The 21,474-nt window shown below is 32.9% G+C and overlaps 1 protein-coding gene across 3 annotated transcripts in view; it reads left to right on the top strand.

Annotated features, from left to right (window-relative positions):
* Positions 1-21,474, top strand: part of CHD1 (chromodomain helicase DNA binding protein 1) — a 78,204-nt gene that overhangs the window by 29,876 nt on the left and 26,854 nt on the right. For all 3 annotated transcript variants that reach the window (XM_082623631.1, XM_082623633.1, XM_082623632.1), the window contains exons 5-23: positions 582-646; positions 2,588-2,737; positions 2,876-3,150; positions 4,510-4,735; positions 4,921-5,021; positions 5,464-5,642; positions 6,880-7,007; positions 7,693-7,909; positions 8,587-8,676; positions 9,550-9,740; positions 10,458-10,646; positions 11,964-12,126; positions 12,990-13,142; positions 14,846-14,917; positions 15,373-15,522; positions 18,064-18,212; positions 18,807-18,903; positions 19,024-19,119; positions 20,821-20,997. In XM_082623631.1, coding sequence (XP_082479757.1) covers positions 582-646; positions 2,588-2,737; positions 2,876-3,150; positions 4,510-4,735; positions 4,921-5,021; positions 5,464-5,642; positions 6,880-7,007; positions 7,693-7,909; positions 8,587-8,676; positions 9,550-9,740; positions 10,458-10,646; positions 11,964-12,126; positions 12,990-13,142; positions 14,846-14,917; positions 15,373-15,522; positions 18,064-18,212; positions 18,807-18,903; positions 19,024-19,119; positions 20,821-20,997 — 2,868 coding nt within the window. The remainder of the gene's footprint in view (positions 1-581; positions 647-2,587; positions 2,738-2,875; positions 3,151-4,509; positions 4,736-4,920; positions 5,022-5,463; positions 5,643-6,879; positions 7,008-7,692; positions 7,910-8,586; positions 8,677-9,549; positions 9,741-10,457; positions 10,647-11,963; positions 12,127-12,989; positions 13,143-14,845; positions 14,918-15,372; positions 15,523-18,063; positions 18,213-18,806; positions 18,904-19,023; positions 19,120-20,820; positions 20,998-21,474) is intronic.

Below are 21,474 nucleotides of genomic sequence, written 5' to 3' on the forward strand. Positions count from 1 at the left end.
CTCCGCATCCTTGCCGCCTCTATAACAGCTCTCTGCAAAATAAATGCTGAACGCTGTTTTCGCTTTTTGCTGGTTTTTGTAAAAGTAAAAATTCTCTTTGGATTTTTTTCAGTTAGTGAAAACAGGTACCAATGAAGGTTTTTTGTAAACGTGAAGTGGTAGAAATTGAACTTTCAAAGAGTGGGGGATATTTGTATATCAAAAACTGCCTGATGAGGAAGAAAAATATTAAATGAAAATTTGACGTACCAACAATTAGGATTCCTTTTTGAGGCCATACTAGGCAACAGTAATAGTCTCCAGAGACCATAGATTATAAGATTTTATACAAAATGCTGGCATTGTGATGTTTACCTAATTTCACTGGCTGTTATATATTTGAAATAAAAATGTTATTACTTTATGTGCTAATTAATGGTATAAACATAACATGGAAAAAAAGAGCTTTTATTATTAAAGTGAATGTTAATAAAAAGTAATAAAAGTAGTAAAGTAATAAAAAGTTAATAAAAGTAATAAAAATGTATTATGGTTAAATTCTAATCATTAATAACACTAACTTTACATATTTTTCTCTACAGGATTCTTCTAGCAGTGAAGATTCCGATGACTCATCGAGTGAGGTCAAAAGGAAAAAGCATAAAGAGTATGCCATTTTGTTCAACTGATTACTTTTATATCAAGAAAATCCTAATGATTTTGTATTTCTTCCTTTATGAACAATTGTTGCCAAAAGTGAACTTCTTGGTTCATGGCATTTTATTAGGTTAATTTAAACCATTAATTTTTAACTTTTATCTTTCTGTGACAACCTGAGTTTTTTGTGCCATTTGTTTATCTCCTATAACCCCTCTCCCCTATATATTTTTAAACTTCAAAGATCTTAGTCACAATATCAGAAAATCTTGATAACTTGAGAAACCTGTATAGGAGTGTAGGGACCAACAGATGATAGATTTTAGGTGATTCTGATGTTAATAGCTATCCTTACTATTTATCTGCACATGAAATTTACTTCTTCTGTAGAACTCATTTAGAAACTCACTGTAATTTCTTAAAGATCTTGACCCAGGAAGTGTTAAGAGTACCTCAGATCTCAGTTCCAATATTTTAGATGGTCTGAGTTATTTTTCTTCTCGTTTCTCATTGTTCCATTGTCTTGTCTCTTAATTTTCTCTTTGTCTTGGGTATTCTGCACTTTCACTTTGGTGCATCCAGCTTTGGATTTGTTATTTATTTATCCCACTTTATGCACTTTATTTTATGCATCTTTAATGTGAAGATTCATGAGTTTTACTAGTTTCTGAAAATTCAGTCATTGTATCTCTAGGCATTTTCTCTTTCCCATTCTGTAAATCTTCTCTGTTACTACAGTTAATAGATATATATTGTATTTGTCTTACTGGACCATATCTATTGTATATATTTGTTGGATCATCCATCCTATCCATGAATCTTACTGTATCATGTTTTTTATCCTTTTATTGCTGTGCTACATTCTGGCTGATTTCTTCAGATCTGTCTTCTGTTTTACTAAGTGTATTTTCAACTACTGTGTCTCATCAACTGTTTAACTCTTCCACTGAGTTAGTAATTTCTGAACTTAGCATGGGTGCAAGCAAAGAATATTTTAAAACAAAAGTAATTTGGGATGATGGATAGATTTGGTTGGATATAAAAATCATAATATTTATTATAAAAGTGTAAAACAGAGACTTTTTCATATATCCTGCCTCTTGCTATTGTCTAATGTGCTAACTCTGAAAAAAAATCTCAAGATAAAAAAATTAGCATCTCTATTATGTTTTTTATCATAAACCAAATTTTATCATGTGTGCTTGCTTGTGTAACCCTTAACACAGTCATAATTGATGCAAGCCATGCAGAGCAATGGAGTAGCAACAGCAGCTGTGAGACAGGATGTAGTGTATACGTAAGAACTTAATGTGTATCTTTCATTTGAAGTTTATATTATAGCAGAATATTAACAGTGCATCCAATATTTTTTTCTTTACATGTTAATTGGAATTAAATAGACTAAAAATAGTAATAAAGTTAAGGTAACAACTGAATGTTGGTTAAGATGGAATTTTTTGTTTGTTTATTTTTCCATTTTCTGATACCTTATTTTAAGCTTCTTAATGAACGTGTTGTATTTTAAAAATCATTTTTGAAGGCTATGTTTTTAAAAATCACAATTTCCAGAAAATTAAAATGAAAGGGATTAGAATCTCTTTTTGAAATGGCAAGTATAATAATTATACAAGGTTTTCAAAGTTAAACACTGTGACTCTTCAAATTAACATACTGTGTTTTCATCTATACTAATAATCAAAACATCCACTTAATTTGCCTTTCATTGAGGTATAACTAAATAATAGAAACTATGGAGTTGGAGAAATCTATGAAGAATATTTTCTAGCATTTTTCTTATTCTATAGACATTTGAATATTTTTATAATGGGTGAAAGCAATATTTTTGATATCAGCTGGAATGTAATTTAGCCTGATTATTTTTATATCTTATCAGACATAATTTGCTATATGATAAGTATGAATAAACATCCTTTATATGTTTTACACACAGTGAAGATTGGCAGATGTCTGGGTCAGGATCTCCATCTCAGTCTGGTTCAGATTCAGAATCTGAAGAAGAAAGAGATAAAAGTAGTTGTGATGAGACAGAATCTGATTATGAGCCAAAAAACAAAGTTAAAAGTAGAAAACCTCAAAATAGGTAAGTATAGTATGTTCTTGGTTTGATTCTGAAAATTGTTGGTTATAGAAGGTATTCGTTCTTTTTTCTCACAGTTTCTCAAATCTTGTTTTATGCCAGTATTTCTGTAAAACACCTCTCTCCCCTGATCTTCCCTAGATCTAAGTCAAAAAATGGAAAAAAGATTATTGGACAAAAAAAGAGACAGATTGATTCATCTGAGGAGGAGGAGGAGGATGAAGAAGACTATGATAATGATAAAAGAAGCTCTCGTCGACAAGCAACTGTCAATGTTAGCTATAAGGAGGACGAAGAAATGAAAACAGATTCTGATGACCTACTTGAAGTCTGTGGAGAGGATGTTCCTCAACCCGAGGAAGAGGAATTTGAAACAATAGAACGGTTTATGGATTGTCGGATTGGGAGAAAAGGAGGTATTTTTTTAAAAAAACATTTATTTTTTGGTTGTTTCAGTAATATTTACTAGAGTAAAGTATTTCTTGAAGATATTTCAACTTTGAAAGCCAAGAGGATAGATTTTTTTCTTTTTACTTATTTGCTATAAAATGTACTTTGCTTAGCTTGAATATTTTATTCCCAGGAAGTATCCATTTGATCTCATCATACGTTGCTGATATTAGGGAATTTTTAACCTGTGCATTTGAGTTTTTCTGTTACCATGCCTAAATAAATAGTTGTTTTTTAAGTATTTTCAGTTTGACATATGGTTTGGTTTAAAACTTCTTTCTTCCATCTCAAATATGTAAGTTATTTTTTAGTTACCTTGACATATTTTTTTCTTCCAGTTTTTTTAAGACATAATTGACAATGCAGCACTGTATAAGTTTCAAGGTGGGCAGTATAATGACTTGACTTACATATATTGTGAAATGATTACCATAATAAGTTAACATCTGTCATCTCAATATAGATAGAATTTTTTTAAAAATTTCCCTTGTAATGAGAACCTTTAGAATCTACTCTCTTAGCAGCTTTCAGATATACCATACAGGAGTGTTTACTATAGTCATTATGTTGTACATTACATACCCAGTACTTATTTATCTTATAATTGGAAGTTTGTACTTTTTGACCACCTTCATCATACTTTCCCTACCTCTGGTAACTGAATCTGATCTCTCATTCTATGAATTATTCCCTTTCCTCCCTCCCTTTTCCATATATGTGTGATCACACAACATGTCTTTCTTTGACTTATTTCATTTAGCATGATGCCTTCAAGGTCCATCCATGTTGTCACAAATAGCAGATTTCCTCCTTTTTATGGCTGAATAGTATTCCCTTGTATATGTCCATGTATATGTATACATATGTATCATGTTTTTTTTAATCCAGTTATCTGTCAGTGGACACTTAACGTTCCAAAGTGTCTTAGCTATTATAAGTAATGCTACAGTGAACAGGGGGGTGCAGATATCTTTTCCACATAGTGATTTTGGGCATGTAGTTTTTAAAGATGATTTTTAGTTATTTTAATTTCCAATTATTAATGTTTCAATCGTCAGTTATCATATATTGCTGTATGATCTCATGTGAGCTGCTGTCGTTTTGACCTTTTTTTTCTAATTTTAAAACCGAGGGGATTAAATTAGATAATCTTTCTGTTCTAGAATTCAGTTTCTTTTATAAATGTGAAATATAATTTCCCGTAAATTCTTACACCCTGTTACTTAAAAGAGCATATATTTTTCTATTTATATTCTTGAATTTTTGAGTTGAAATGCTTCTATAACAGAATTATATGGAATGTATTGTGCTTTTTTTTTTTCCAGCTACTGGTGCTACTACAACCATCTATGCAGTTGAAGCAGATGGTGACCCAAATGCAGGATTTGAAAAAAACAAGGAACCAGGAGAGATCCAGTATTTAATTAAATGGAAAGGATGGTCACATATCCACAATACTTGGGAGACAGAAGAAACCCTTAAGCAGCAGAATGTTAGAGGAATGAAAAAATTAGATAATTATAAGAAAAAAGATCAGGAAACAAAAAGATGGTATGTTTTATATTAGAGTTAAAAATTAATGATGCTTAACTTTATTTCTTTTTCAGTTTCTTCATTATTCAAACTGATTCACATGATGAGTGGCAAAATGGGAGATTTTGTGCTACAGATGGTGTTTGGGGGATGGGTTTTTGGGGGAGATTTTTAAGTCTCTTCTTGGATTAATAATCTTTCAGGTTGAAAAATGCTTCTCCAGAAGATGTGGAATATTATAATTGCCAGCAAGAACTTACAGATGATCTCCATAAGCAGTATCAAATAGTGGAGCGAATAATTGGTTAGTAATAAATGATTCTAATTAAACATTTATCTTTCCATGCTTGAAGTCATCTGAAAAAAATCTTAAATTTACTGCTTACACATCAAATACAGTAGCTTGCTCTTACTGTAATAATAGGGGCTTCCCTGGTGGCACAGTGGTTGAGAGTCCGCCTGCCGATGCAGGGGACACGGGTTCGTGCCCCGGTCCTGGAAGATCCCACATGCCACGGAGCGGCTGGGCCTGTGAGCTATGGCCGCTGAACCGGTGTATCCGGAGCCTGTGCTCCGCAACAGGAGGGGCCACAACAGTGAGAGGCCCGTGTGCCGCAAAAAATAATAATAATGATAATAGAGTATCGTAAATCAGATGGCTTATTTTTACTTGTATAGTTTTTAACCAAGAATTATTCCTTGGATAAAATTCAGTGTAAAAAGTAAATACCTGATTTATCTCACAGCTCATTCCAATCAAAAGTCAGCTGCTGGCTATCCTGATTATTATTGCAAATGGCAGGGCCTTCCATACTCAGAGTGCAGCTGGGAAGATGGAGCGCTCATTTCCAAAAAGTTTCAAGCGTGCATAGATGAGTATTTCAGCAGGAATCAATCAAAAACCACTCCTTTTAAAGACTGCAAAGTGAGTATTGTTTGCCATTTTAAATTATTGAAAATATATTTATGTATCATAAATATTACAAGCCTACATAGAGAGTTGGATCCTGATTTCACATAGGCTAAAGGAGAGAACTGCTTGGATGGTAGGTCTTACAGGAAATGATGTTCCTGTATTTGCTATGCTAGCTTACATGTGGCACTGTCTTTTAGCCTTGGTGAGTAAATCTGTGTCAGAAAGATAATAAATTGGTGGTGGTAGTTGTGGGGAGTGGGTTAGGGATATCAAAAAGGGAAAATTACTTGGAAACTAGATGTATATGCTTGATTTAAAAGGTAGTGAAGGACTTCCCTAGTGGCACAGTGGTTAAGAATCCGCCTGCCAATGCAGGGGACACAGGTTCGAGCCCTGGACCAGGAAGATCCCACATGCCGCGGAGCAGCTAAGCCCGTGCACCACAACTACTGAGCCTGTGCTCTAGAGCCCGCAAGCCACAACTACTGAGCCCACCTGCCACAACTACTGAAGCCTGTGTGCCTAGAGCCCGCGCTCCACAACAAGAGAAGCCACTGCAATGAGAAGTCTGTGCACCGCAACGAAGAGTAGCCCCCGCTCGCCACAAGTAGAGAAAGCCCACACACAGCAATGGAGACCCAATGCAGCCATAAATAAATAAATAAATTTATTTGTTTATTTATTTATTTTTTTAAAGTAGTTAATATTTTCCGTGATGGTAGGAAAAGAAGGATGTCCCCATAAGAAAGTATCCAGGACTACCTTGCCTAATATAATATCTTTGTACTTAATATTAGTAATAGTTTTGGGTCTGTACTACTAGAATTTGTTTTCTTATTACAAGATGGAATTAAATTCATAATGGTAATTTAGAAATCAGAAATCAAATGGGAAGTTAAACCAGTTTTATGGTTTATTTCTAGGTCAGGGCTGGAGCAATGGTTAAATGAATGAGTTTAACATAGCTTTTGCTTGTGAAACATGTGAGACCCAAGTATTTCAGTAAGAACTTATCTATCATTTTATTCACAAAAGAGAGCAAAATATTTTACTGTACATTGTTACAGTAATAGAAAACAGTCTGCTTTGACTGAATCCTCAGATATATTTTGAGTCATGAAATTTCTGGGCTTGATGATTTGAAATGAAATTTTAAAATTTATGGTAAAAGATAGAAGATCTTCATCTTTTTATATGATTTCTTATGTTTAAGAATTCTTCATATTAACATTTATTTCTACTAAAGGTTTTAAAACAAAGGCCAAGATTTGTAGCCCTAAAGAAGCAGCCATCCTATATTGGAGGACATGAGGGATTAGAATTAAGAGATTATCAACTGAATGGTTTAAATTGGCTTGCTCACTCTTGGTGCAAGTAAGTATATTTTGAATTGTCTATTTTAGAGGGTAAAAATTTTACAAATACAGGGTTTGGAAAAGATTTCTACCAACGTAAAGAATAAGACCCTTTGGTGTTTATATGCAGGTCTTTGAATTTCCAATTATGTAAACAGTACTTATTACATATTAAGAAGAAAGAACCTTTTGATCATTGCAGTATTTAAATAAGTTTTTATTGAAATTGAAATCAGAATGTATACATTCTGTTTCACAGTAGTCCTGGACTATTTCTCTTCCAGTTATTTCAATATCCATTTAGGCCTCTATTTTTCTTTCCTCTCTCCTATGTCCCCTACTCTGTTCTTGGCAATATAGGTGACTGAGGTGCAATTTTTTTTTTTAAACTTTACCATAGCTATAGTTTTATCTGGGCTCTACCACTTGTAGATGGGTTGTGTTCTTGTCTACGTATCTGATTATAGGTAATGCTGTTAATGTTTTAGCTGCTTCTGGTCTAAAATGATAAACTCTTCTCTTACACTATTATAATGGCCTTGACATTTATTATTTATAGTTAATAAAAGTGGCATATTACACATAATACAAAATCAGATTCATCTTATTTAACTTCATATAAACTTGTACGTGGATTATGTAAAAAGGTTTCTTGTAAATTTGAATCTTTATTGCATACATGATTTTTGTTTTTAACTTTGTAGAGGAAATAGTTGCATACTCGCTGATGAAATGGGCCTTGGAAAAACAATACAGACGATCTCATTTCTGAACTATTTGTTTCATGAACACCAATTATATGGACCTTTTCTATTAGTAGTACCACTCTCCACTCTCACTTCCTGGCAAAGGGAGATTCAAACATGGGCTTCTCAAATGAATGCTGTGGTTTATTTAGGTGACATCAACAGCAGAAACATGGTAAGTTGTTTCGCCACAAATTTAGAAATTTAGACAAACTTGTCTTTGAGGACACATCTTGATTTGTCTTTATAAAGACATTTATAGCATTAAACTTGCCACACAGTAAGATTCAATACGTGTTTCATTGGCTTAATAAAAATTAATTTTTGGCTTAGTGTTACTTTATATATATTTTTTTCCTGCCTTATTGAAAGTTTCAAATATACATGAAAGCCTACAGAAGAGTGTAATAAATTTCCAGGTGCATAGGTCCAACTTTACAATTTTAACTCTTGCCAGTTTGGTTTCATCTGTACCTCTACATGGTACTTTCCCCCCAGTTATTCTGAAGCAAACCCCAGACATAATATTTCATCCTCAAAAAAAAAAAAATCACTTGTGTTTCGTCAAATGAGAACTTCCTTCAGTAAAAAGTGTATATTAAAAATGTGTCTTTTTTTATAGAAGGTTTTCATATGCTGGAGTATTTATATTTTATTTATGATAAGTAAGATCAGTGTAGCTTGTTGGACTATATAAAGAATAGTTAAAATTATTTTATTACCAAAACATATAGACATAGTTTTTTGTGTATTTTTGTGTATTTTGAATGGATTTTATTTTAGATATTCAAGTAACAGTATACTTTTTTTTTTACTGTTTGTCTTAAAATTGTCTTTGAAATTTCTTGATAGATAAGAACTCATGAATGGATGCATCCTCAGACCAAACGGTTAAAATTTAATATACTGTTAACAACTTATGAAATCTTATTGAAGGATAAGGTGTGTATTATCTGTGTTTCTCTGTTTGGTGTACATCAGTTTTTCCTTTACCATATGTTGTGGATAGGATGAGAAGATAACTTAAATCAAGGGTCAGCAAATTAAAGCCTGTGAGTCAAATCTGGCTTATCTGTTTATTTTTTTTATGATCCTTGAAGTAAGAATGATTTTTACATTTTTAAAGTGTTGTAAAAACAAGCCAAAGAATATGAAACTAGTTTGGTGTAGTGTCTGTTGATTTGTGAAGTCTTTAAAGAGGAGGATGATACTTAACAGGATTATGCTACCACTGGGTAAAATGCTTTATACCTATTGTCTTATTTAATTCTTCATAAATATTTTATAATATACTGCTGTCCCTATTGTGAAGAAAAGTCAAGTCTCAAGGAAGTTAATGAACTTGCCTAAGGTCATGCAACTATTAAGTAGCAGAATCAGGTTTGTCTCTGAGACCCACGTTTATATATTGGAGATATACAATTCATAAAAATTATACAGTAAATTATAACTACACTTGGAGTAAGACACTGTTCCAAGTTTATTTTCTCCAAATTAACATTAATAGAGGTTTCTACTGGGCTTAGGCTTAAAAATCTTCTGTAAAATGTTTAAATGATACTATAGTTTTTATTTTTAATATGTAAGCTGGTAAAAAAAAACTTTCATTTTATTATATTATACTTTGTTTTTCTAATGGCTCAATTAGTCATGGAAGGAACTTTATTTTGCATGTTGAGTTGACTTGAAGATTCCAGTAAATCTTAGAATAATACATAATTTTTATCTGAATATTAGACATAGGTTTGTTTTTAAATTTGCCCCATTTTAATGTTTCTCTCGAAATATTAACTATGTTTTTCTGTTTATTTTAAGGCATTCCTTGGAGGTCTAAATTGGGCATTTATAGGTGTAGATGAAGCACATCGATTAAAGAATGATGATTCTCTTCTGTATAAAACTTTAATAGATTTTAAGTCCAATCACCGTCTTCTTATCACTGGAACTCCTCTGCAAAACTCCCTCAAAGAGCTCTGGTCTTTGCTACATTTCATTATGCCAGAAAAGTAAGATAAATTGAGATACACAATGTTAGTGTTAGTTTTGTATGCTAAGCTTAGCAGGAAAATAATTAGTGTAGGTAATAAGGTCAGAAGGAGGTTTTATTGTCCCAAACATTGGACCAGGGATTATTAAGAAGAAAAGAAATGGAAATGGGATGGAATATTTCATGTTTGAAATAATACTTTAATTTTTCAATTTTGTAAATAAGCTTGAGCCACGTATAATAAATTACAACAGTTGATTTTGCCTGGGTTCAAAATATACCTTGCTTAAAAAATGGAAATAGTATCATTCTTAGTACTTAACAGTAGCAGTAACAACAGTAACAAGGTGCTCTTAGAAAATTCCATTTTCTAAATGAGGAAAACCAGACTAAATAAGGATAAACAACTCATCCAAGTGCACATACATATTTTCTTTGAATAGATTCAGAACTTTCTTTGAGAAATATTTTATTGATAATTACTCCCGTATTTGAAAATATTTCATCTTTATTTAACTCAAGGAAAGTCAAAAGTTATTTATAAAACAACTCCTTATATTTTACCTCTATATAGATATACAATAGATTTCTTGGAAGGATAGTTATTAGAAGTGATTAATTTTAGCTAATTTTTTTTTCTAAAAATCTGTACTTTGTTTACATCTGACTATCCTGAAAAATCTCAAATGCAATTTGACTTCTTTTAGTGATTCTTCCATTTGCTTAATTTTTTAAGGTTTTCTTCCTGGGAAGATTTTGAAGAAGAACATGGCAAAGGCAGAGAATATGGTTATGCAAGCCTCCACAAGGAGCTTGAGCCATTTCTGTTACGCAGGGTTAAGAAAGATGTGGAAAAATCTCTTCCTGCCAAGGTTGAGCAGATTTTAAGAATGGAAATGAGTGCTTTACAGAAACAATATTACAAGTAAGCTGTAAACAGAGCACATGTTCTGAACATTTAATTGTACATAACCCCTGTCCTTGTCTCATCCAGGTGCCCCCCAGCCCCATTTGGGTCTTAGAGCAGTAACAATTCTTGAATTTTAGAATGGGTTTATTCCATGGCATATTGATTGAGGCAGAGAGATTTAATGGCATGTCCAAGATCACGGGTGACATAAGACTAAATAATTCATCTTATGACACATCATTAATTGTTTTTCTCTATTTCATACTGTTACATTTATGGAGGGTTTCTTTTTAAGTGTTAGGATTGCCATGATACCAAGGCATTATTATGTAATTATGATGACTATATAATTGACAGATAGAAGAAGCCAGAAAAACAAACTTAGAACAAAATTTTAGGCCTCCCCTGCTTTTTGAAGAATGTTAATAATCATATTTTGTATAAATTATGTATGTTGGATCTATATAGTAACACTTCAAAGAATCAAAAAGAAATATCTGTCCTAATATCTGTTTAAACATTTAATTGCATAAAATGCACTGCTACATGCATTTGAATTCTCAGAAACATATTTTATGACAAATCTGTGTCATCCACTTAAAAAATATATTTATTATATAAATTTTACATTTTTATTATGGAAAATTTCAGACATATGCAAAATAGGGTAATATATTAAACTCCATCACTCAGCTTGGTTTTCAGCTCATAGCCAGTCTTATTTTATCTCTAGCCACCCCCACTTCCCCTATTTTCTGTCATTTTGAGGCAAATCAGATGTAATTGTTTCAAGTCCCTTCGAAGACTAACTTTGTAAAAAGGAAGAAAATAAAAGATGTTAGTCAAGTTAGATCATGGTGAGAGGAAATGTTATATATAATTTGCAGTAATAAAATAACCACTTACAATTTTTCTCTAAGTTGCATGTGTATTGTATAACTAATTTAGAGAAGGCAATGGGGCTAAACCAGATATCCTCATGAGGTATTAGGTGCCCAGTGTAGTGAAATTTGTGGGAAGGTTAAGATAGATAATACAGTTTACCATTTTAAAAATAAATTTTGGGGGTAAGGGATTAATACACTATATTCATTGTGTTATGTTAAGCCTTTACTTTGTATAGTTAATGGTTCGGATAACAAGTTATGTGTTCTCATGAGTCTTATGAATGAGGTTCATAAGTCTTGTGAACAAAGTTTGGTCCATTGTATATGCAGTTGAACTTCTTAATGGTGCAGTTTTGCTTTGGTACTTAATTGATTTTTTATGGTTTTAGAATTCATCCTGATAATTGTTCTGCTACATCATTTTCATAATCATTTTTCTAAACAGATGGATATTAACTAGGAATTACAAAGCCCTCAGCAAAGGTTCCAAGGGCAGTACCTCAGGCTTTTTGAATATTATGATGGAGCTAAAGAAATGTTGTAACCATTGCTACCTCATTAAACCACCAGATAATAATGAATTCTATAATAAACAGGAGGCCTTACAAGTAAGAATTTTAAAATTTTATAACTTTATGGTAAAGCAGAATTCTAGGAAGGTTTATTTCAGTTTTAACTGAAAATGGCACAATGCTTTAATATATTGGCTAGAAGTTCTCTTTGGTTACTGGTATATTTAAATAACGGTGCTGCTTATTTTTTAGTCTTTATAAAAAGATTTTAAAATCATAATTTATCCATTTAATCATTTTGATCATTTTTCTAAAAACAGATCTCTCTAACCATGGGCTGTCACACTTTATCCAGCAAAAACCCCTTAGTGTATTTTTCATTGTGGAAAAAATTCACTAATAGTGATTGTGCTGAATTCGTGACATGGCAAATGGTAGTCTTAAGAAGGGCATCTGGACTTTAGATCTTACCTTTCCTGTCACTTCTGGAAGACAAATGAAGAGTGTGAAGAAGGCACAATTGTCATCCAGCCATAGTAGTGCTTTGAAGTGCTATCAGTGACTTACATATATAAATTAGAATACATTTTCTCACTCTTTCAAGACCTTTGATTACTTAGTTGTTGCTTCTTTCAGTGTATTGTTTTTCAGCTAAGATTTTTGGAGAAATGGTGTAATAACTGGCAAATAGAGTGAAACAGTGCTTTTGGTTTTTTGTCTCCAGAAAATACAGCAAAAACCTAGGTGCTAAACGGCAAGGAAAATTTAGCTTAAGTCATAGCGCAAATTGATAAAGCTTCTAGAAAATTTCAAAAACTGAAATAAACTATTTCCAACATTACGAAAATTTTAAATCTCAATTTAAAATAATTAAAGAAACAGGTGTTGTGGGGCATTTGTTTAATTTGATATAGTTCTTTAACGTGTCATAACAGTTGTAATTTATTGTTTCTTTATAGCACTTAATCCGTAGTAGCGGAAAATTAATTCTTCTTGACAAACTGTTAATTCGCCTAAGAGAGCGAGGCAATAGAGTTCTTATTTTTTCTCAAATGGTGCGGATGTTAGATATACTTGCAGAATATTTGAAGTATCGTCAATTCCCCTTTCAAGTAAGCATTTCATTTTGTCTTTTTGGTTGATTTAAATTTCATCTAATTCCTGGGCGTGTTCTACAAAATTACCTTTGAAATTCTTTTGTAAATGAAGAATAGATTTTATATAAATCATACTCTTTTTAAGAAAATAGATCTGTTAAAAAAATTTTTGTCATTCTTTTTTTTTTTCTTCTTGACCTTATAGCAAAGCAGTCTTTTAAGTTTGTATTCCTCTCCTGTGTTCAGATCCTAAGGGGCAGCCTTATGTATTAGGCTTTAGTCTTAGGAAGGACAAGAGAGAGCAGTTCTTGTGAATGTTGCCAGGACTGTTGCAGATTCTGAAGATTATGAGCTCATAGTTATTCTAATGCATAGTTTGCTGAATAAAACTTACATGACTTTAGAAAATATACCAAAGACCAAAATGGGCTTATATTCCCTCTATTCAATATTTATTTTGAAATTCATTCAATATAATTACAGCTAATATGAATGAGTGTTTAATATTAGAGTCAGTCTTAGCACTTTACATCTAATTTATTTAATCCTTAGAGCAATTTTATGAACAGTACCTGGAACATCGCAGACACTCAGCATATACAGCTAATAAATGATGTATATTTAGTACAGGCAGTAAAATAGAAGTAGAATCATAATGATGAACCTCGATACACATAATCCCTACTCTGTTGGAGCTTACAATCTGGTGTGGGAGATAGCCATTAAGTAGGTAATTACAAATAAATGTAATGTTACGACTCTGGTAAGTGCTATGAAGAGCAGGTGTTGGATGATATAAACTTGATTGAGATACATGTAGTCATTTAGGGGAAAAAGTAAAAAGAATGAAAGGTTTTACTAATTGTAATTTTTAGTGAAAAAGAAACAGTACTTTAAAAACTTTTGATTTTGGACATTCTTGTTTAGGTAATACTTAGTAAACACTCAATATGTCAGACACTGTGCTAAGTGTTTTACTGTGTTCTCTAACTGAATCCTCTGTATGAAGGAAGTACACTACTTCCTATGTCCATTTACTGAGAAGGAAACTTACAAGGAGAAAAAAGCAAATTACTTGCTCAAGCCACTCATGAATATTCAGTATAATCAAATGTGGGCTATTCATCTAGAGCCATGGTGCCCCAAGTCAGTGATTCTCATACTTTAAAACAGAGGGCTTTTGCTGGATCCCTCTCTCACAGTTTTTGATTCTGTAGGTCTGAAATGGGTCTCAGTAATTTGCATTTCTAAGTTCTCAGGCGACATCAATGTGTTGGTCCATAAGCACACTGGACTCTATTTTTTAAACTGTGGGCTGTAACCCATTAATGGAACTGGGAATCAGTTTAATGGGTTGTACCAACTTTTTTTTTTTTTTAATCATAAAACAATGAGGGTATATCACAGTACATTGTGTCATGAAACTTGCTTTGGGCATATAGCTGTATACTTCATTCACATGTAAAATGTATTCTTACGGTGGGTCTCAGGCAAAATGACAGCCAGTGCTATTATTTACTCTTAGCGAAAGTAGTTCCAGTGGTTAAGAGCACAGATTCTGGAGACAGAATTCCTGGGCGTTGCTTTCCTACCTATAAGTACCTTCTAGTGTTAGCAAAAGCGATGCTGCATTTTCATACTTAATTTCATAATTGATTTTAATTCCTTTTTAAAGTTTTGATTCTGTTACAATGCAGTATTTTAATGTTTTATTCCAGAGATTAGATGGATCAATAAAAGGGGAGCTGAGGAAACAAGCTCTAGATCATTTTAATGCTGAAGGATCAGAGGTATGAATGCTTTCAAAATTGTAAATAAATTGTTTTAGTCATTATTTTAGTCATACATAACTTGCAGGCTTTTATTGGTGGTAGCCAGTTTCGATTTGCAAGTGAGGTTTTTAAATCAGTATTCTGTGTTAAATCTGAGGAATTTTACCCTTTCGTATCAATACTATTACGATACAGGACAGTTAGATTTGCTTCAAAATAAATTAGCCCACTTTGATTTAGAATTCTTTTTGAATTGTTTATTATTCCCATATATATATTTGTATTTTGGAGTCTTGTTGATTGGTTTTGCTCTATGTTTATATATTTTATTAGTAATTTTTAAAACTACCTTTCAGTTTTATTGGTAAAATACTTTTTAAATTCAGAAATTCAATTGTAAAATTCTCACATTGATTATTCACAGTCCCAGTTTAGAAAAATTTAAAATTGTGCCTATTTGTAATTCCTTACAGGATTTCTGCTTTTTGCTTTCCACAAGAGCTGGAGGTTTAGGAATTAACTTAGCGTCAGCTGACACTGTTGTTATATTTGATTCTGATTGGAATCCACAAAATGATCTTCAGGCACAGGCTAGAGCTCATCGAATTGGGCAAAAGAAACAGGTATTTTTATTCTCCTTATTTTACTCTTTTATTTTTATTTTTTTTAAGTTTTTAAAAAATAAATTTATTTATTTTATTTATTTACTTTCGGCTGTGTTGGGTCCTCGTTGCTGCACGCAGGCTTTCTCTAGTTGTGGCAAGCGGGGGCTACTCTTCATTGCAGTGCGCGGGCTTCTCATTGCAGTGGCTTCTCTTGCTGCGGAGCACAGGCTCTAGGCACACAGACTTCAGTAGTTGTGGCTCGCAGGCTCTAGAGCACAGGCTCGGTAGTTGTGGCGCACGGGCTTAGTTGCTCCGTGGCATGTGGGATCTTCCCGGACCAGCGATTGAACCCGTTTCCCCTGCGGTGGCAGGTGGATTCTTGCACCACCAGTAAAATATTTTATATTTTACTCTTTTAGAATCTTTTTTATGATCAGTGTTTAGAAGTGATTTTGGTTTATCCTTCTGGTAAGATTGTTGGAACAGTCATATTGCTATTGAACAGATAGGGTACTGAGGAACTCAAATTTACCAGAATCACCTGGAAATTCTGACAGAACTGAGAAAACTATGCCTAAATAAGATCATGTACTCTGTTTTGATCACAATTCTGTTTACAGCTATAGAATACAATGTTCTTCATTCAGTATATAAAATGTCTTCATATACTTATTTTAACTATTGAAAGAGTTTTGCTTAGTACATTGCTTCCTTTTTGTTAGGCTGTGTTTTATCCATGTGCCCACAAGATTCTCCATGCAAAAAAGCCATTCTCATAAGTTTTGTACAACTGTCTGGCACAGTTGTAATAGCCCTTGAGAAAAACCATCTGTCATCCTTTTGATGTCTTGGTCCTTGTAATTTTAATTCATCTACCTCCATCTACAGTAGTGTTCTCAAACTTCTTCAAAGCAGGAGATATGAGCAAGTAGCACAAAAAGGCATGTTTTATTTACTTTTTAAACATTCATATTTTCTACTGAAAAATAAATCCATAATATAAAACTAAAAAAATGTTTTACTCAGATAATTCTTATAAAAGAGAGGGAAACTTGAAGTAGGGATAACAACGTGCCAAGACAAATTATAGACCGTCAAAGATGAGAAGTGAGGAAATAGGATATTCTCACAGGTGAGCTGGGCCTAATGTATATGTGAAAAAACAGCATATTCCTGTATTCTGAATGAGATGGAGAAAAGTGATTAATTGCAATGAACAGATACCTCCTATATTGAAATCCTCAACACGTGGCTAGACTAAACATTCCACTTATACTACTTAAAGACCTTGGCTACCACATTTTCTAATACAGGATAGAAAATAGAGGATACATATTAGGAAAAGAACCAGTAAGACAAGATACTATAGAAAGCTGTGTGGTAGAACTCTGGGGTGAATACCTAAATAAGATCACAAAATAATGCAATACAGATTGCTTACCATTGTGTTAACAAAAATTTTTAAACATAGGTATGTATATGAAATATGTTTTTATTATTAATGAGGTAACTTCTTTATTATTTCATTATTGGTGACATATAAGATTCCTGTGCTTCATGTACTTGCTATTTTAGTAGTTGGTTCTAAATCTGATCAAAGGAGTCTTAAGATCTCCATTTAAATATTTGCATGCAGCAACTACAAAGTGAGTAGTTGTAGGTTACTAATACAGATGAGTTTTATTGGTGACCCAGTACTATAAATGTTTAGAAATAACTTTTGATAAAGATGCAAATAATACAATATCCAGTTATCTACTGATTTACACAGTAGTTCCAATCCTGAAAAAATTAGTGTGTATTGTAACTTTGTAAAAGCGCTTCATGTTTATATTAAAATAGTTATAATTTAGACTCATAATAATTTAGAACAGTTTTTAAAAATCATTTGGAAGACTCAAAAGGCACAGGATAATTTTTCATTGAGCCAAAATGTCCAGTTTAATGAAGAATGCCTGGTATCCCAGGTCCCTGTGCTCTAAATGCTGGTAAGCCCACCTAATCACTGAAAACTAAAAATGTTTCCATAAATTTTCAAAATATCCCTATATGGTGGTATTGTTTGATATAGAACCACTGACCTTGAGAAGTAGGGCAGAATTACTACACATCAATTTTTGTCTATTTTGGAAAACTTTTTCTTTTTTTTTTTTAATGGCAGGGCTTCATCATTAACTTGGCAAGTGATTTGTGGAATTTTGGATTATTGGAATGACGAAACATTAATCAGAATTAAGGGAACTGGTATAAGGTTGTCATAAGTTTATTACCATACCCCCTCCTTCCCAGCTAAAAGATAATTTAAAAATTACTGTCATTCCTTTAAAAAAAGAAAAAGAAACAAAGTCTATTAACCAAAATGTAAGAAGGAAGGACATACTCTCAGTCTTTAAATTGAAGAAACTTAGTTTAATATTTTTAAATTTTCATATAGCTTTTGAACAGTGAAAATTTCACGTTGGATGAACATCAGTCTGTGTACCAATATTTGGGCATTTAACATTAGCAAAACGAATCCTTTTTACTGCACTTTAAGTTTCATTGTGTGTATCTTTACAGGTGAACATTTATCGTCTAGTTACAAAGGGATCAGTTGAAGAGGATATTCTTGAAAGGGCCAAAAAGAAGATGGTTTTAGATCATCTTGTGATTCAAAGAATGGACACAACTGGGAAGACAGTATTACACACAGGTTCTGCTCCCTCAAGGTAGTTACTTTACTTAAAAAAAAAAGTCCTTTTAGAATCATACTATACTTACTTTTCTGAAATGTTACATAGTGTAAACAGGTCATTGAAATACTATATTTAGTGTTTTGTTTTTTTTTTTTTTTTTTTTTCCGTACGCGGGCCTCTCACTGTTGTGGCCTCTCCCGTTGCGGAGCACAGGCTCCGGATGCGCAGGCTCAGCGGCCATGGCTCACGGGCCCAGCCGCTCCGCGGCATATGGGATCCTCCCAGACCGGGGCACGAACCCGTATCCCCTGCATCGGCAGGCGGACTCTCAACCACTGCGCCACCAGGGAGGCCCTAGTGTTATTTTATTTTTTAAAGCACTGAGCTAATTTCTAGTCAATGGCATACATTCAGTACATGGTTGCACCACTCTAGTTTTGTGATCTTGGGGGAAAACCCTAAGCTTCAAGTTCTTTAGTTTTAAAATAAGTATACTAGTAATGCTTCACTTAACTATGTCATATTAACTGTTGTAAAGGTGACTATGTCAATAATTCATAGAAGTGCTATGTAAATGTTAAATTTGTGACTGTTGGTGGTAAGTATTTTTGTTTGTCCTGATTTTAGTTCTACTCCTTTCAATAAAGAAGAGTTATCAGCCATTTTAAAGTTTGGTGCTGAGGAGCTTTTTAAGGAGCCCGAGGGAGAAGAACAAGAGCCCCAGGTAAAACAAACAAAAACAAACTTGTCTCAAAACGTGTCATTTTTTAAGCTATAAATGTAAAGTATATTTATTTTAAAACCATAAAGCATATTTAAAATAAAGATTTCTTTCTTATTTTAGGAAATGGATATAGATGAAATCTTGAAGAGGGCTGAAACTCATGAAAATGAACCAGGACCTTTAACTGTAGGAGATGAATTACTTTCTCAGTTCAAGGTAGTTTTCTTTTTTAATTTTTCTTTATAATTATATTAATTGATAAGGGATGATTTTTTTGGTCATTTAGTGTTTTATTCATCTTTTCTTTAAGCAGGATCAGCATGATAATCTAAAAAGTTAAAAACATCTTTGTCTTAAAATTTGCTATGGTGTATAAAAATTTTTCTTTCTTATTCTGACAAACCAGTAGTGACCTGATTTGAAAGGGACCAAATCATTTATGAACAGTTACGTTTTCATGACTGAAGACTTTAGCTAATCTTTATTGGAGCAGTTTTTGACATCAGATTAGTTTAAGCATTTTCACAACTAAGAAAACTCAAGTTTTCAAGTTTGACTCAAATCAATCAGACAAAGTAAGCAAAGTAAGCAGTAACACTGACAAATACCCTGGTTAGGTGAGGGCTGAAAGGTTGCAAGGAGTCCTAAAGTCAACCAGCCTCATAAAGTGTGTGCCAATTGTTTAGCATAAAGAAGCAGGTTCCTCTATATCCTAGCCATTTCTTACAACCTGAGGTTTTTAAGGGTCAATTAATGTCATTCATTCATTTCACACATATTTATTTTGCACCTACAATGTGCCACACACAGACACAGCAGTGAATAGAAACTTTTGCAATTTTAATGGATCACCCTGGCTGCAATGCAGAGGATCATTCTGGCTGCAGTGCAGAGGATTTACTGTAGTGGGCAAGAATTGAAGCAGGAAGAAAAGTTAGAAGACTATTTCAGTAATCCTGGTGAGAGGTAAAGTTTTCTGGAACTGGCACTCACTCTGGGTATTGTCTAATGAGCTTTTGTTTTTTAAAACATTGTTATACTATTTGCTTTTAATTTGACTAATTGGCAATTTGAAAAAGTCACTGATAAGTTAACTTGAATAAATACAGATTATGTTTATACCAGTGAGTTGCTACTCATATGCAGCTGGCTTTAAGGCTATCATCAACATTTAGATAGCATACATGAGAGAATAAGCACTATATTTTCAGCCCCATTCCTTGTATAGCATGAGCATAGTTTTCTTGTCTTTTCAGTTATCTGTAAGCTTTAATGTACTAGTATTGGCAGTTAGCTTTAATGAGTGCTTTCTGTGTATCAGACTCTGCACAGTTCTTTAAATGCATTATCTTACTTAATCCTCACAAAAGTTAGTGAGTTCTTACTAGCCCCCTGTTTTCAGAGTTGAATAAACTAGGGCTCAGGGTACCTAAATAAATTTATCTATGGTCTCAGAGCTCCTTGTGTCTTGTCATTAGCTCTTTAGGTACTTCGTTTATGATCATAAAAATAATAATCTTGGGTTGTTCTATAGCACTTTGTAGTTAATGGACTGGTGTGGTAATTTCTGCAGAAGGTGATTTAGCATATTACTCTATAAATTACTTTGTTGTTACTCTGTTAACTTCCTTTAGTTCTGTTATTAGTAATAATTTTGTTGATAAGCAAGGCAAAAGAGAATCATTCCTGGAAGAGAATTCTTAGAAGTCATTTGGTTTGATCTACTTTGACCTCATGAAGAAATAAACTTAGCAGTCATATTTGGTTTAACCCATAGTCATATTCATTATCCTGAGGCTATTTAAGTTATATTATCTTATTCTGGTATGCCTCTTCCTTCCCGCTAAAAAAGAAAAATATAATTTAAGGATGAGTTCTTCTTTAATCTTATTCTGCTAAAATTCTGGAATTTATCAGGTTGCCAACTTTTCAAATATGGATGAGGATGACATTGAGTTGGAACCTGAAAGAAATTCAAAGAATTGGGAAGAAATCATTCCAGAAGATCAAAGAAGACGATTAGAAGAGGAAGAAAGACAAAAGGAACTTGAAGAAATTTATATGCTCCCCAGAATGAGAAACTGTGCAAAACAGGTGACTTTTTAATTTAAAAGATATTTCTGTATTGTAAGAGTATTTACATCTGGACTGTCTTTTTTGTTTAGAGAAATATTGATTCTTAGCTTTTTTTTTCCTAGTAATAACTTCATCTGATTTAATAATGCCTGTCTCATAAAATGAGTTGGAAAGTGTTCCCTCCTCTTCTATTTTTGGGAAGAATTTGTGTAGGATAGGTTATTATTTTCTCGTTATATGTTTGGCAGTGTTAGGGAAACCATCTAAGCCTTTAAGTGTCTAAAGGTGTAAGCTTGGATCATTAAATCAAGACTTTCCTTTTCTAATATTAGCATTTAATGCTGCAAGTTTCCCACTAAGCACTGCCTTTTCTGAATCTCCTAAATTTTGATTTTTGTTGTGTTCTCATTTTCATTTATTTCAAAATGTTTTCCGATATCTTCCTCTGTGACTTCCTCTGTGACCCATAGGGTTTTTTTTAGAAGTGTGTTGTTT

This window comes from Mesoplodon mirus, assembly GCF_964341445.2.
Source record: "Mesoplodon mirus genome assembly, chromosome: 5".
NCBI classification, from domain to species: Eukaryota; Metazoa; Chordata; class Mammalia; order Artiodactyla; family Ziphiidae; genus Mesoplodon; species Mesoplodon mirus.